The following is a 17155-nucleotide window of genomic DNA, read 5'->3' as shown; positions in this document are numbered from 1 at the left end:
AATTTCCTCATGCAAACAAGACATAAGCATATGCAAGTGCTAGAATTTATACCCTTGGCATCAGAACTGATGCATCCCACCCATGCCCAGCTTTGAATGGCAGCGGCAGACTGCCAAAGCAAGCTCAAATTTGAAAGTGAATGAAGCCAGTAACAGCTGCCTTTGCTTTCAAAAGGGAGGCAAAACTGTATTGAGATTACAGGTCTTGGCAAGTGCCACTCTCGAATCAGAAGCAGCTGAGAGTACAATCTGTAAAACTCAAGGGCTTAAACACCTAGATTAAGAATCAAATTAGTCACTAACCATGTTGAACTTTCTAGCTCGAAGGCCTATCTGAGCACTCTGCTGCAAAGCAAACCAGCACACAGCACCACAAGGACCTCAGTCAAAGTTTTGACATTGAAGAGGCACAGAACAAGTCCTGCCTAACAGAGCTTCCTCTCTCCTACACTGAGAGAACTGTTCAGCTACTATTGGTAGAATACTAGTGATGGAATTCTCAGTAACATCCCACAGGCTAGATTACTAATACAGTAAATTAACAGAAGAAAGAGGCTTTTTTCCCCAGCTGTGCTGTACATTCAACAGTTTTAGACAGTACAATTAAAGTTCTTTAAGGATGATTGGAGGGCTGGAGCACCTCTCTTGTGAGGACAGACTGAAAGAGTTGGGGCTGTTCAGTCTGGAGGAGGCTCCAGGGTGTCCTTCTTGTGGCCTTCCAGTATCTGAAGAGGGCCTACAAAAAAGCTGGGGAGGAACTTTTTAGGATATCAGGTAGTGACAGGACCAGGGGGAATGGAGCAAAGCTGAATGTGGGGAGATTCAGACTGGCCGTAAGGAGGAAGCTGTTCAGCATGAGAGTGGTGAGAGCCTGGAATGGGTTGCCCAGGGAGGTGGTTGAGGCCCCACCCCTGGAGGTGTTTTTAAAGGCCAGGCTGGATGAGGCTCTGGCCAGTCTGGTCTAGGGTAGGGTGTCCCTGCCCATGGCAAAGGGATTGGAACTAGATGATCCTTGAGGTCTCTTCCAACTCTGACTGATTCTGTGATTCTTTTGTGCTTAAATAAAGTTTGCAATATCCTACAGCTTCTAACTTCATTCTGCTCTCTTTAGTTGAACTGATCACCTGAATTCCCAGCTGCATTTACCTGTGCAGGGGGTGACTGGAGAGGGTTGTTCTCTAACATGATGGTCTGCAGATGTCTGAGGTTCCTATAACAAACTGGTATCGTTGTTATTTTATTGCAGGAGAAATCTAATCGAATCAAAGGCAACTCAGCAAGCTCTGTAGATAGAGAATCAAGACACAATTCAGCAAAAAAAAAAAAGGCAAGAGTATAAAAATACTTGCTTTATAAAATAATTAAGCATGCTGCTTCTAGTTCTCAGGTGAAGAAAAAAGACACTGAAAACAATGAAGAGCTTGAAGTTTGTGCTGTTATAACTGACAGCCTTTATCTCACCTTCAGGTAAACGCACCAAATTATTTCTTCTGACATTTAGGTCTCGCAAGGATTCCAAATTGCCAATCTGTGGAGGTATTGTCTGTATTTCGTTACAGCTCACATCCTACAAGGCAAGAGTAAACAATGAGTTATCACTAACTGGTAAAGCTCTGTTAACTAAAATATATAGCACTTCACTTAGGAACTAAACGAAAAAGACAACTGTTTACACAACCCCTCAGATCCATACGTTCATTAAACCTCATTGTTGATGTGAAGCATGATTCTCAGTTTAAATATATGAGAAAACAAAACTATTAAGTATTCAGAGAAGTTTATTTCACATTATCTCACTCAATTTACTCTATCTATGTTCTTCACAGAGAGAGTGATTGGAATGGGCTGCCCGGGGAGGTGGTGGAGGCACCATCCCTGGAGGTGTTCAAGAAAAGCCTGGCTGAGGCACTTAGTGCCATGGTCTGGTTGACTGGCTAGGGCTGGATGCTAGGTTGGACTGGATGATCTTGGGAGGTCTCTTCCAACCTGGTTGATTCTATGACTCTATATGCACAACTTGCTGCATAAAACCTTGCACAAACACAGCAAGAGCTCTAGTTCCATCTAGCTTTCCCTTCAAAAACAGTCAAGGCTCTTAGCTAAATTGACGTGGACCATTTTCTCTCTCGTGCAAGGGATCCTTCCCTCACACAGGCTTAAAAAAAATCAACTTCAAACCATTTTCATAGAATGATAGAATGGTTTAGGTTGGAAGGGACCTCAAAGATCATCCAGTTCCAGCCCCCTGCCATAAGCGGGGGCACCTCCCACTAGAATATATACAAAGTCGAAACGCAGTTGGGGGAGATATCATTAAATATAGTCTGTAAGCAAAGAGATTGCTACTGCATGCAAGTGACTGGTTAACAATCACAAAGTTCTTTGCAGCATGAGAAACAGGATGTTCATCTTGCACATACCCAGACAGCATCATGATTATTGTATTAATTTGATCAAATCAAAAGCAAGTTGCTTCTTCTGAAGCACCTCCAAACCTATTAAACACATGAATTAAAGACTGAATGGCAATAGTTAAAAAGTAACTGTATACTCACCAACTCTGTCAGCTGTCTGAGCTGTCCAATTTCTTCAGGTATTGAAACCAACTTATTATTACTTGCTATCAAAACTTTCAGTGGTAGACTACAGAGGTGTACTGGCAATGTTGAAAGCTGGTTTCGGCTTTTTGGAAAGAAAAAGAAACCAGTAGCATCAGGAGTCTAGCAAGGTATCATCTCACATTTTAACATAATGAAAAGCTGTACAAAAAGCACTCTCCATTTAGATGATCAACTCAGTTTTCACACAATTACTGTGAAAGAAGTTCCATGGGGTCACTCTTCATTACTTGCTTTATCTATTTGTGTGTGAACAAACTCTGAATATCAACTACCAACTTGGTGAGACACTTCTGAACTCAGCACAGGGGAGTATGGTGTTTTCATGTTCTCAGGTGCTTCTGTTAACTGGCCACACTCAGGTGCTTCTGTTAACTGGCCATTCTCTGTCACCATGACTATGAACAGAGCAAAAGCCTTTCTAACAGCTAGTAGTGCAGGTCAGCACAGACAAAATGCCTCAAGTCATTATTTACTGGAAATCAAAAGTATATTTCTAATTGAAGTCATGAGGCTCAAGAATCTTGGCATGATGGATCTTATTATTCCAAAACCAAGGCTTGGACAGCACATAATAAACTACTATTAAAGCAAAAATCAGGTCCTATGACTGGACTGTAACCTCAGATGAGAATCAGGCAGGATAAAAATGGATTGTAAACCAGAATGATCCCCTTTAGGAATAAACCATAGCAAGGAGCAGTGAGCAAACAATTAGAAAGTTCTTAGGATCTTTTAAAAAAGCTTTAATCAAATGTTGATGTTCAGCAAAATATGCAGCTGTATTTTTTCATGACTGAAATCCAGATTACCCTGCTGTTAAAATGAGAGGGGGGAAAAAAAAGAGTTCTGAGCAGTAGGTGAACCAACAGAGCAGATTTTAAAGGATAATAATTAGACTGCACTCACTAGAGATCATAGCAATAGGAAACTCATACCTGATTCATATCCTATTCCTGCAATTCTCACCAGCATTAAAAAAAGAAAATAAAGAAACCCAAACATTGTACATTGGCAAAAATATAATGGCAGAAGGAAACAGCCTTAAGTTTTTCTTGATTAATATCGCTGCTGATCTGCGAGGAGGAACTTTCCACACCTTTTCAAAGCCCTTCTACAAATGGAGGATGTTGTTCACAGCTAGATTTCAACAACAGGCTAAGCTGCAGCAATTAGCTGGCAGAGCAATGTTAATGCTTGAGAAAGATTTAAAAGCCACCAGTATGCTGAAGGTACAGAGAAATGCTGTAATCCCTATTCGTCTGCTGAGAGCTGAATTGAAAGAATCATACAAAAACTCTGTCAGCTATTTCAGTCTGTATGCCTGCATTTCACATGAGAATTTATTTTAGGAGTTCTTTAAGACAGAATCAGCTTTCTTTATCATACTTTACTTCTAGAAGCTGCTTCTTAATACTCTCTTGATCCACCTAGGTGGCTAAGACCTGTTCTGGCTGCTTTGATTCAATATCATGCAACATAACAGCATGATAATTACACAGCATCTTAGAATTACTCATGGATGTATAAAAATTTATAAACCCAGACTACTGATGCTAAAGCAAAATTTCTGAGACAATGATTACCTGATATTTAGAAATGTTAAAGACTGCAAGTTCAAAACTGCTTCTGGGATGTATCGAATGCAGTTCTGGTACAAATTAAGACTCTCAAGGGAGACGAAGTGACAGGCTTCTGCTGGAAGCTCTGACAATCTGTTCCGTGACAAATCTGAAAGGAAGGAAAAAAGAAACACTCAGTAAAGCGATCTTAAACCTTCACAAGGACAAGGATTGTCTGTGTATTTGCTGTCACACAGTGGGAACAGTTGGAAAGGAAGTGAGTTTCATGATTTCGAAGTGACACACAAAATAAATCAACTCGTTTTGAAATCTTACAACCATAATGAGAAAAAGAGAGGCAGATGACATACTCCTTTCAGAGTCACACTTTGATATTCCCAGCTCCCTTCTGCTTAGAGGAAACTAGTTAATGATGCTGAAAGCCCAGCCTCAAATCTACATTCTAAGTCCACCTTGAGATGATCTCTTTGGGTCCCTTCCAACCCCTGACATCCCACGATCCTGTGATTATGGAGATTGTATTTGGTGGGCAGGGCTGTAATGAAAAGGAATCAGAAGTACTTTTCTCCCAGCCCTAAGGTACTCTCTGCTACATGGAAATCCCAGCTCTTAATTCCTGTGTAAAATATACACACACACTTATAGGTAACGTTTCCAAGAGGGGAAACACGAAGCACGGAACGTTAACAAGCCTTCTGTACTCTAGCCAAAGCATTCCTTCCTGCAGAGAGATTCCAGATCAAGCCTGTAACCTCAACCAGGCAATGGAAGGATTTTCAATAAAGGGTCTTCCCTGCTGCAGAGAAATGCTCAATAAGTTTGACTGTTTCTTTGTGATGCTGCATTTCTCACAAGAAGTTTAACCAAAACTCCTACCAAATGTCTGTATTTGAAGAAGCAGTATTTTCCTTAGCCACTTTTAACTATCAGTACAGAACATCTCTCAGTACACTTCAAGTGTAAAAGCTGCCCTGTGATAGATAATGCAGTTGCAAAGGGTTCTTTATTCTCTAAAGGTCAAGATCTTGCTTATAAATGGCAAGGGATGGTTCTCACAAACACACACTAACTGCTCCTTCTTCCTAACAGACTCAGATCTCACTTCTGGCAGGAGTTATGCTCATATCAGGAGCACTTTCTGTCAGCAGAGAGTTCCTATAGAGATACTGCCTGTTTAATAAACTGTAGCTTTGCTTTCACATTAAGAGAGGACAGACATTAACTGCAAAAACCCTTCTGACCTGAACCAGTGTCATGAATCATACAAAAAAACCCCAAACAGATAAAGCCCCCAAAAATTACAAGAAAAAAAACCCACCAAAACCCAGTTTAATTACTATTTTATTTGTTTAGAATTTCAATTTCTTCTCATCAGCTTAAGAGGATAAAAGTTCCCACTGAAAAGCATATACATTAAATTGTATGGTAATTTCTGGTTCTTTATTCCATGAAGGAGCCGCCCAATACAGATTACATTTTAAAGCTGCCAACGCAGACAGGTTTTGAGTCTCAACTTGCTGCTTGTTCTCTTTTCTTTATTCTTCTTGTTGTTCTGTTTTTCAAAAGGGAAGCTTTTCCAGAGCATTTAAGTCCTCTACAGAGACACCCTGCTTACCACTGTTCCAATGCATGCTGCTCTAATTTTGCCCAGGAGGTCACTCCAAGTGCAGCTGGATCTGACTCTAGGTCTACCTCAGTGCTTAGAACGTGGCATGAGCTACTATCAATAGGTAACCAGTAATTAAAAATCTCAGTAGAAAGGATTGCTATGAAATACTTTGATGAGAAAAAACTCCAGATGTATTTTCATGTATAAATGGAAAGGAACTGCATGATGCCATTAGCACGAAGCTAACTATAGCAGAAGCCATTATAATGTTCAGCAGACATTCAAGGTGCACACAGCTGAAAAAAAAAACCCATGAAAATCATGGGAACTTCTAATCCACTGATACAAAAAGGAAACACAACAAAATTTCTTGTCTGTTTGTCAAGAAGTATTTCAACAAATAATTACAAATTAATAATGAACTTCAAAAAGGGACACTAAGTGCTTCTTTCCAGACTGCACCAGGCTCAAACATGACCTCAGCTTAAACTTGACCAAACTGGATTTTGAAAAGCCAACACTTTAAATATTTCTGATCAGCTCTAATAGTGGGAGCTAAAGCTACAAAAGAATAGAAGTTGTCTGCATTGACTATCTACAATTGTTTCATTGCCTTATGACAGAAAACAGTTCCAGATCTCTGCCTCCTTTTCCTATTTTTTGAGACTCTTCCCCCCCATCTTATTTTCCTTTCTCCAAAGTAAAAACAGCACTTACAGATTGCTAAAGGCAATTTCCATAAACATTGTGATCTTACCACCCACTAATCCACATAAAACATCAGATAAATGCATGAAATGTGAAGAATTCATCCATTGTCATGGATCCTGCTTTCTGTTACTGCCAACCCCAAAGTTTTCTCTGTATTTTAAGTTTGTGGGAATCTCTGATCATAATACATTTGTTCTGATCACCTCACCACAAACCCTATGCCAGCAATAGGGAAAACTGAGGATGCAGGCACTCACTTGTTCTGATGGCAGAGATTAGTTTTGTTGATTTAAAGCACTGAGTGGAAACAGCTAATGAATAGGGCTAATCAGGACCTGCTTAAGAAACTGTAAAGAGTAAAGGAGTGAAAGTCATTGTGTGTGTCTTACAGGGTCACAAAACTCACTTTCAAGGGACTTTATGCAATGGATTGTGCCAGGGCTGGTTTAGGCTGGACTTTAGGAAGAAGTTCTTCATGAAAGAGTGATGGGCTGCCCAGGAGGTGAGTGGGTCATGAAAGAGTATTGGGCTGCCCAGGAGGTGCGTGGAACGGGCTGCCCAGGGAGGTGAGTGGGTCATCATCCCTGGAGCTGTTTAAGAGGAGGCTGAAGGAGGCACTTAGTGCCATGGCTTAGTTAATTAGAAGGGTTAGGTGATAGGCTGGACTCGATCTTAGAGGTCTTTTCCAACCTGGTTAATTCTATGACAGTTAGTTTGCCAAAGCCTTTGCTCATAATACACTCTTTTGTCCTGAGGATTCTTTACTTTACTGCAGAACCTCAGCAAGGTTTTAGTGACAATGACTGCTATCTCAAATCTTCTCATCCCAGCTGTAGAGCTGCAGTAGACTTAAAACACAATAACAGTGCTAGAAGGACGCAACAATGTGATATCCACAACTGCAACGCTCCCCATGGGATCCCTCCTGTGCCAACACTGTTGTAAAATGTCACAGGAGAAGAGCTATTTCCAAACAAGCAATGCTTGACTGTTGCAACACAAACATAAACTATGCATGTCATGAAGCTCCAATAGCCTCAGGCAGTTACAGTATTTCTACTCACTGACATGGTTTGTTATACAACCTGCCATAAGGTTTCACAGTACAGTGACACCTTAACCTACTGTAGGAAAGGGAGAAGAATGCAAATTGTGACAGCAAACAAGTAAGAATAGCTCAGAAAAAATACTTAGCTTCCACAGTGACTAGACTGTGAAACATTTATTTATTGCTTCATGTCTAAGGTGTGTTTTTCTTGGGAACGCTAGGAGATGGAACTGAATTCCACTCCTTGTCACACACTAGCATCCTTCAACATACAGCTTTACTCCTCCTTCACACAGCTGTGCTGGCAAAGCCTGTTTGAACCATTTTAACCATTTTAGCAAAGAAACAGGCTGCTCAAATAAAGAGACATTTTTTCTGGCAGAAGAGTCACAAAGAAAAAGCCACTTTCAAATTATTTAAGTACAAACATGAGAACTCTCAACTGCTTTTTCTTTCACTTCATCTTTCAAGTCGTGTTCAAAATCTTCATCAATGATATTGATGAGGGCACAGAGTGTCTGTTCAGCAAGTTTGCTGATGGCACCAAGCTGGGAGGCTTGGCTGATCCAGCTGAAGGTTGTGCTGCCATCCAGAGAGACCTGGACAGACTGAGAGCTGGGCACAGAGGAACCAGATGAGGTTCAACAAGGACAAGTGCAGAGTCCTGCACCTAGGGAGGAATAATAAACTGCACCAGTACAGGCTGGGAAGTGATCTGCTGGAGAGCAGCTCGGTGGAGAGGCACCTGGGAGTGCTGGTGGCTAACAAGCTACCCATGGCACAGCAATGTGCCCTTGTGGCCAAGAAGGTCAATGGGATCTTGGAGTATATTAAGAAGATTGTGTCCAGCAGATCAAGGGAGGTTCTCCTCCCCTCTACTCTGTCCTGCTGAGACCCCATCTTGAATACTGCATTTGGTTTTGGGCTCCTCAGTTTAAAAGGGACAGGGATCTACTGGAGAGGGTCCAGCAGAGGGCTATGAGGGTGATGAGGGGACTGCAGGGCATGGCTTATGAGAAGCTGAGGGGCCTGGGGCTGTTTAGTCTGGAGGAGACTCAGAGGGGATTTAATAAATGTTTATAAACATCTGAGGGCTGGTCAGGAGTCGGGGGACAGGCTCTGCTCACTGCTCCCTGGGGTAGGACAAGGAGCAATGGGTGTAAGTTGCAGCACAAGATGTTCCACCTCAACACAAGGGGGAACTTCTTTACTGTAAGCATCACAGAGCACTAAACAGGCTCCCCAGAGAGGTTATGGAGTCTCCTTCCCTGGAGACTTTCAAGGCCTGTCTGGATGTGTTTCTCTGTGATCTGTGCCAGATTGCATGATCTTGCTCTGGCAGGGGGGTTGGACTCGATGATCTCCTTGGGTCCCTTCCAACCCCTAATATCCTGTGTTCCTGTGAATACCTAGTATTTACACACTGTGTAGACCATAAGGCATGAAATAGTCAAGACCTTCACATATTCTGAGCTATGACTTAGTGTTTCTCAAGACCAATTTCCTGCAAAATAATGCTGTGTACGAAGACAGGAAAATACACTGTTTCAAACAACAAATGAGCTCATAGCATGATAGAAAAGAAACACTGAAGCTGGCTAGTAGCAGCCACTAAATTTTTCCAGACTTTCCTCAACCTACAGTGATTTTTAAAACTTGGCATTTCTGTCCAGCAGTAGAAATTCAGTGGAGAGCAGATTAAATCAGAGTTGTGATGCTGCAGTGTAGCCTCTTTAATTCAAAGTAGATGTAACCAATTACAAGCTTGGTTATTAAGTTTGTGGCATTTTTACTCACATGATCATATGGTCATGAGAATGTCATCCATTCATGGCTTCATCTGCTTGAATGTAAAGCTAGGAGAGAGGGCCTGCCAGAACCATAACAAAGGCAAGTGCTAAAAAAGACTAAGCTACCCTGTAAGTGAAGAACACCTTCAGATTTAAACTAAAGCAATATATGATAAAATATTAGGATATGCAAATTCTCAACCTGCAAATGAGTTTCTCTGGGTTATTTGCAAGCCCTGCCTCGCTCCTCTGCAAACCTCCAGCAAGTATTTCAATTTCATGGAGTCTGTGACACAGCACCTGGAAGAGTTGGTGACATTTTGGCCAAATTCTTGGAAACCCTCTCCTACTACAGAGAGTGGACCTTAAAGAGGAGAAGATCTGGGGCAGAGAGTACAGAAGTCATTGTATGAAACAATTCAACAACTCCATCCTCCTCCCCACTTTCTACCTAAAAAACATATGAATGAAAGGAACAGCTCTTTAAAAAAAAAAGGAAAGAAAAAAGCCCTCTGGTAACTGATTCTGTATTTACACAGGTGCCACCCCACACTTTGGTGCTTTTCCAAAATCAGAGTGAGGTAAAGGAATAAAACTGAAAACATTGTATTGAAAGGATCTTGTCAATTGTGCTAGTTTGAAGCTGGCTGGAATATTTTAGTGAGAGGAATTGGATGATGGGCTGTGAAAAGGAAGCAGTGGTGATATCTACTGCACTCATGGGCTTGCTGAGATGTATAAAACCAAGAACATAAATATAGATAACAGAATTGCTCTCTGGCTCTGGCTGCATGCATTTCTCTCTCTAACTTGCTGTCTGTGTACCTAATCCATCTGCTTACTAACTCCCCTGGCCAATTCTCCAAGCTCATCTTGAATGTAAGGCAAAGTCTGGGATAAGGTAGAGGGGTGGAAGGGAAGTCCCCCCTCCTGGGGACTGGTTTCTGGGAGGGGTGTTGTGTTTCTGTATTACTTTCTTTAACTGGTATATTTCTGTGTATAGCTGTATATATCTTAAACACCTGCTTGTATATTGTGCTAAGCTGTAAATACAAAGCTTCATTCAATTTCCAGCTCATCTGAGTCTAGTCTGAGCGATTCTCTTAAGGGGGCAGGGGGGAGGCAGGTAACATCCAAACCATCACATCAACAAAGTCTACAACTACCTGAAAGGAGGCTGTAGCCAGGTGGGGGTTGGTCTCTTCTCTCAGACAACCAGCAACAGAACAAGGGGGCACAGTCTCAAGTTGCGCCAGGGGAAGTATCGGCTGGATGTTAGGAGGAAGTTCTTCCCAGAGAGAGTGATTGGCATTGGAATGGGCTGCCCAGGGAGGTGGTGGAGGCACCATCCCTGGAGGTGTTCAAGAAAAACCTGGATGAGGCACTTAGTGCCATGGTCTATTTGACTGGATAGGGCTGAGTGCTAGGTTGGACTGGACGATCTTGGAGGTCTCTTCCAACCTGTTTGATTCTGTGATTCTGCTAGCATGTGCATAAAATAACTTTAACAAGCAGAAAAAGTAACTACAGGGCAGATTATTGTGCAAACTAAAATCTGTACAGTCTGCTATGTCTCAGAAAAAAAAAATGATGGAGTGTTGTAATGAGATAGTACTTAAACTTTCATTCTTCTTAACAACTCCTAAAGCATTACCTAAGAAGCAATCGATAACTGTCAAATCAAGCAAAAAGTAATCAGCATGATGCAGATTACTGCTTTAATATGTATGTGCACACCCTTACTGCTTGACATACCATTAACTGCAGAGAGGAAAACAACTAATTCTCCCCTAAAAGCACACCAAATTTTCTCTACAAATAAGAAGAGTGAAATATAGCTGTAATCTGAGCTAAGTCAGACTTGTTTGTATTCAGATTTCTGGGGTTAAGACAGAAACCTGCCTTAAAATAAGACTCTCCTAGCCTGCTAAAAATGGATGTGGTTCCTTGCAGGCAAGATCATGTGGAATTTTGGCAAAGGGGAAGCGTTCTTTGGAACTAAGCTCTTTGTGAAAGATAAAAAAAGCCAACGGCACAACTACAAAATGAAATCTCAGAGTGGAGTCAGCTCACTGACCTTTTCCAGCTTAATTGGGATTCCGCTCACAGAGCCAGCAAACCCAACTCGAGAACACACTACATTTCAAACTGCATCATTTGGCATTAAATGCAAACCCCTCCTGCTCAAAAACCAACATTCCCCTAACATCAAACACTAGCAGGGCTGTGTTCACACATATTTAGACTTCAAACTGTTACATAAATTTTGTCTCCAAAGGCAAATCTTTGATGCATGAAGATGCACCCATTTAAGGTATGGGGTACTTGAACCCACCACATACTCTGCAAAACAGAGAGGGAGCTGCAGCTCAACTGTTGCTGGCATTCAAACCAGCTGCACAGTGGTGAATTCCCATTCATCACAAGATGCTAATGCGATCAGTCCCCTAATCCTGTTGCGATGGGGATACAGCTTCTGCTCTCATTCCAATTAAATATGACAGTGAAAGCCAGTTCCAGGCCTGGACTGTGCTAGAAACTTTTGTTGATAAAACCCTGCTTTTGTCTCCAGAGATCTGCATGTGTTCCCCACATACTTTTAATTCTTTTTTTTTTTAACTGAAACCAGCAAAGCTGATTTCTGGCTGCCCATTCAAAACCAAACTTCAGCAACCACTGTGACACTCACTGGCAAAACACTAGTGTGAGGAGACTGTGGCATTATGTCAGCAGCTGTAAACTGTGGGCTCCCACCCACGAAGCCCGTTGCAGCTGTGTGACGTCAGCCATCAATGGACTGCAGTGATGCAACAACACTGGTGTCTCTGAACTGATGTGAATTCTGATGGCAACAACCAATCATAGAATCAACCAGGTTGGAAGAGACCTCCAAGATCATCCAGTCCAACCTAGCACCCAGCCCTATCCAGTCAACTAGACCATGGCACCGAGTGCCTCACCCAGTCTTTGCTTGAACACCTCCAGGGACCTCCACCACCTCCCTGGGCAGCCCATTCCAATGCCAATCACTCTCTCTGGCAAGAACTTCCTCCTAACATCCAGCCTATACTTTCCCCAGCACAACTTGAGACTGTGTCCCCTTGTTCTATTGCTGGTTGCCTGAGAGAAGAGGCCACCCACCACCTGGCTACAATGTCCCTTCAGGTAGTTGTAGACAGCAATGAGGTCACCCCTGAGCCTCCTCTTCTGCAGGCTAAACAACCCCAGCTCCCTCAGCCTCTCCTCAAAGGGTTTGTGTTCCAGGCCCCTCACCAGATTTGTTGCCCTTCTCTGGACCTCAATATCTCTCTTGAATTGAGGGGCCCAGAACTGGACACAGTACTCAGTGGCTGCTATATACTGCCCTCAAGCAGGATGACTTCATTTGAAGTGCAAGAAAACATTCCGCTTTCCCTAAAACAGAAGTAGGAAACACAACTTAAAAGCACAATCACTATTTTTTGTTTATACCTGACAAATCTAAGATACATTAGCTTGCAGCTTACAGACATAAGCATATTTTCATGTAGATAATTCAATAAGCCAGTCAGTGTGCAGGAGGCTGATAACCAGTATGGCAACAGCAGGCAAAAAGGCAGCATGAACTGCTGCTGCAAGAGGACAGGTGCAGCTGTTCAAGGAGAAATACATTAAATATCTGGAACTGTGTAAATAGACTTTTCTTTTTTTTTCCACATATACATCATAAAGACCAGAAGCAACTTCCACAGTTTCACAGCGACAGCAACAAAAGCACAATTACACTTAAGATTATCCTTGAAATAGCTGATGTAATCTGTCAGATATGGAAAGTGGCTTACCTGAGCAATTCATTTGCAACTCCTGCTCTGGGAGAGTCAGGGTGCTCCCTAGAAATTAACTGCTTAGGTTGCAGGTACCCTTCAGATAACATCACTTAACAGATTTTTGGAGGAACTTGATGCCATTGGGTTGCTCAGTCATGACAGTTAGCATCAACTCCATTAGAACAACTACTCACATTTCCAAGGGTATTTGAAGTACATTGTTATAAACCTTAACTGGGCTTTTTGTTAGTTGTTCATTTCATTAGACGAATAAAATCATGCTCATTGATCCCACTTTTAAGAGGCAGTTTGTTTCACCTCTCAAAAACTTGAGAACTTCAAATGAAAATCTCAGAAGAGCAATGCTTGTGGTCCTGCTGATTTTTAGGAAACGTGCCCATAAAGCTACTGACAGAAAATTAAGCACTAAGCTGATGTGCTACTGATATCATTACAATGACTTTTCCTGTGCCAGAAAATGTGATAAAAGATTGTGATTAATTCTGATGCTGTTGGTCTCTGTACTCAGTAGCCAGGAATGTTTCATTCCCAAGCACTGAAAACGTTGGCATCCTCAGAGCTTCATTTCACACCTCAAAGATTTCATGACACAGAAGGAGTGATTTTACTTCTTCCTGCCTGCTGTGATAGAACAATACCACTTTTGTCATACTCTAATTTGAAACAAACCTCAGAAATGTCATCTCCTGACTCATCTTCTACCTGCTAGTCCTGTCTAACCTCTACTTTTCCCAAGTATTTTCCCATGTATCTAAGATAACTTTGCAGGCTTATACAAAGTGTAAGGTGAAAGAGGTGGCATTTACTGATGAGATGAAGCTCCTTCTTTGTTATACCCAAGTAATGCACTCTGCTGATGTGATAGCACCACTGCCCAAGCACTCAACAGGCATAATAAAGACTGTTTTCACCTACATGCCTTTTGTAGCCCTGTAATGAAATACATCTCCCAATTTCTAGTTTCAATTTCCAATATTTTGTGGAGGAAAATTAGATCTGTCCTCGAGACATTTAGCACATTTCAATTCTCAGTGCATCCATCTCGACGTGTACAATCACATTCCTCCTCAGCAGCATCAAACTGTGCTTTAACCATTTCCATGGACGAACATTTTCTAACCAAGAATCTCCAGCGTGCCCTTGCCACGACGTTAAGGGGCTGTGGTTGCCGCAGTTACAGATGAGGCAAAGAGCAAAGGTTTCTTTCAGGCGTCAGCTTGGTGGTGCTGTGCCTGGTACGCAGACATGCTTACTGCCAAAGCCTGCCTCACCAACCTGACACTGTAGCTGCACAGCACACAAGACAGACTGAAAGATTACACTCTGCACTGAAATCAGCCCTCTAGACCTCCTGCCTTGTGTTCTAAGGACACAGGTAGTAGCATGCAGTTAACCAAAGCTACTTAATGCTGTCCTTTGTAAAACCTGTCTCAAGCCGTTCTTAAATTATGGTCAAATTTCACATATGTGGACCAAAGGTTTGCATGCACCTTTTTGTCTGGCTACATTGTCATTTTAGAACGTGCAATACAAAGTTTCCTAAGAAGGAAGGAAAGAAGGAAGGAAGGAAAGAAGGAAGGAAGGAAAGAAGGAAGGAAGGAAGGAAGGAAGGAAGGAAGGAAGGAAGGAAGGAAGGAAGGAAGGAAGGAAGGAAGGAAGGAAGGAAGGAAGGAAGGAAGGAAGGAAGGAAGGAAGGAAGGAAGGAAGGAAGGAAGGAAGGAAGGAAGGAAGGAAGGAAGGAAGGAAGGAAGGAAGGAAGGAAGGAAGGAAGGAAGGAAGGAAGGAAGGAAGGAAGGAAGGAAGGAAGGAAGGAAGGAAGGAAGGAAGGAAGGAAGGAAGGAAGGAAGGAAGGAAGGAAGGAAGGAAGGAAGGAAGGAAGGAAGGAAGGAAGGAAGGAAGGAAGGAAGGAAGGAAAGAAGGAAGGAAGGAAGGAAGGAAGGAAGGAAGGAAGGAAGGAAGGAAGGAAGGAAGGAAAGAAGGAAGGAAAGAAGGAAGGAAAGAAGGAAGGAAGGAAGGAAGGAAGGAAGGAAGGAAAGAAGGAAGGAAAGAAGGAAGGAAAGAAGGAAGGAAAGAAGGAAGGAAAGAAGGAAGGAAAGAAGGAAGGAAAGAAGGAAGGAAAGAAGGAAGGAAAGAAGGAAGGAAAGAAGGAAGGAAAGAAGGAAGGAAAGAAGGAAGGAAAGAAGGAAGGAAAGAAGGAAGGAAAGAAGGAAGGAAAGAAGGAAGGAAAGAAGGAAGGAAAGAAGGAAGGAAAGAAGGAAGGAAAGAAGGAAGGAAAGAAGGAAGGAAAGAAGGAAGGAAAGAAGGAAGGAAAGAAGGAAGGAAAGAAGGAAGGAAAGAAGGAAGGAAAGAAGGAAGGAAAGAAGGAAGGAAAGAAGGAAGGAAAGAAGGAAGGAAAGAAGGAAGGAAAGAAGGAAGGAAAGAAGGAAGGAAAGAAGGAAGGAAAGAAGGAAGGAAAGAAGGAAGGAAAGAAGGAAGGAAAGAAGGAAGGAAAGAAGGAAGGAAAGAAGGAAGGAAAGAAGGAAGGAAAGAAGGAAGGAAAGAAGGAAGGAAAGAAGGAAGGAAAGAAGGAAGGAAAGAAGGAAGGAAAGAAGGAAGGAAAGAAGGAAGGAAAGAAGGAAGGAAAGAAGGAAGGAAAGAAGGAAGGAAAGAAGGAAGGAAAGAAGGAAGGAAAGAAGGAAGGAAAGAAGGAAGGAAAGAAGGAAGGAAAGAAGGAAGGAAAGAAGGAAGGAAAGAAGGAAGGAAAGAAGGAAGGAAAGAAGGAAGGAAAGAAGGAAGGAAAGAAGGAAGGAAAGAAGGAAGGAAAGAAGGAAGGAAAGAAGGAAGGAAAGAAGGAAGGAAAGAAGGAAGGAAAGAAGGAAGGAAAGAAGGAAGGAAAGAAGGAAGGAAAGAAGGAAGGAAAGAAGGAAGGAAAGAAGGAAGGAAAGAAGGAAGGAAAGAAGGAAGGAAAGAAGGAAGGAAAGAAGGAAGGAAAGAAGGAAGGAAAGAAATCACATCTTGAAGAACTGTCACCAAGTCCTTGCCTGAAGCAATTTTAATGAGCGAGAACTACGGCCAAAGCATTTACCCTTTCCTTCAACACCTAGACTATCAAATGAAGCCTGGTGAGTCACACAAGGGAGTTTTGCAAAGAGTCTGCCTTCCAAATTACTTGAATGACACTAAGTCCTTTTAGCAAGCAGTTGTCCCTTCAGCTCTTCTCCATTAACACATCACATAAATCCAAGAAATGAGTCAAGTAAAATGCACTGAGCATTCTACTTCGTCTCTGCAACATTCACCCTTCTCTGTTAAGACTAGAAAAATCTCTATGTAAAGACCTGCAAGAACTTTACACTATATAATACAACTCAGTCATACCTGGGATCAAAGAGAAAAACAGAAGATTCTAAGCACCAACTCCCATTCTCCCTCTCTTTTTCTTTCTCTCCGTGTGCTTTTAATGCATAATTGCTGTAGCTTAGCTTTCTCTTTTACACATGAAGGAAACACACACAGGTGCAACCATAAACTAAACACAGACATATTTAGCAGTTCTGCACTTAATGTCAGCTGCTGTACACTCCCTGACAGAAAAGCATGCTCCAAATAAAAGCACAGTTTTCTCCTCACAGGAGAAGATCATATGGATACCACAAGAAGAGGATAAATATTCTTATCAGATTAGTCATTTGGAATAAAATGCCACTTCCATGGAAATAATTTCATTTTCCTTTTGCAAGGAATAATATTACTTGTTTAATAAAACTAGAAACCCACTCCAAAACAGTGGACACAACAGATCACAATTATACAGTTGGCTTGGCGTAGTAACTGGAGAATAGGCAAGAAGGACAAGCTCCTGTCATTGTAAGGAACTGAGAACTCCCAATATTCTGTCTATTCCAGTTACTTTTCCTCTAGTTGACTCTACAGCACAAAAATCAGAAGCCTAAATGAATCAACCTTATGCTGAGTGTCATTTATTCATTA

General features: G+C 42.0%; 2 protein-coding genes across 17 annotated transcripts in view; both read right to left on the bottom strand.

Moving 5' to 3' along the window:
* Positions 1-17155, bottom strand: part of RPL35A (ribosomal protein L35a) — a 114733-nt gene that overhangs the window by 70570 nt on the left and 27008 nt on the right. The window lies entirely within an intron of this gene.
* Positions 1-17155, bottom strand: part of LRCH3 (leucine rich repeats and calponin homology domain containing 3) — a 73366-nt gene that overhangs the window by 36615 nt on the left and 19596 nt on the right. For all 16 annotated transcript variants that reach the window (XM_064165656.1, XM_064165662.1, XM_064165669.1 and 13 more), the window contains exons 2-5: positions 4205-4349; positions 2556-2682; positions 1462-1567; positions 1147-1283 (exon numbers count right to left, since the gene is read on the bottom strand). In XM_064165656.1, the coding sequence (XP_064021726.1) occupies positions 1147-1283; positions 1462-1567; positions 2556-2682; positions 4205-4349 (515 nt within the window). The remainder of the gene's footprint in view (positions 1-1146; positions 1284-1461; positions 1568-2555; positions 2683-4204; positions 4350-17155) is intronic.

The sequence above is a fragment of the Pogoniulus pusillus genome, chromosome 26 (assembly GCF_015220805.1).
Source record: "Pogoniulus pusillus isolate bPogPus1 chromosome 26, bPogPus1.pri, whole genome shotgun sequence".
Lineage (NCBI taxonomy): Eukaryota > Metazoa > Chordata > Aves > Piciformes > Lybiidae > Pogoniulus > Pogoniulus pusillus.
Note: the sequence above shows the minus strand (reverse complement) of the source record. Positions and strands in the feature narration are given on the sequence as shown.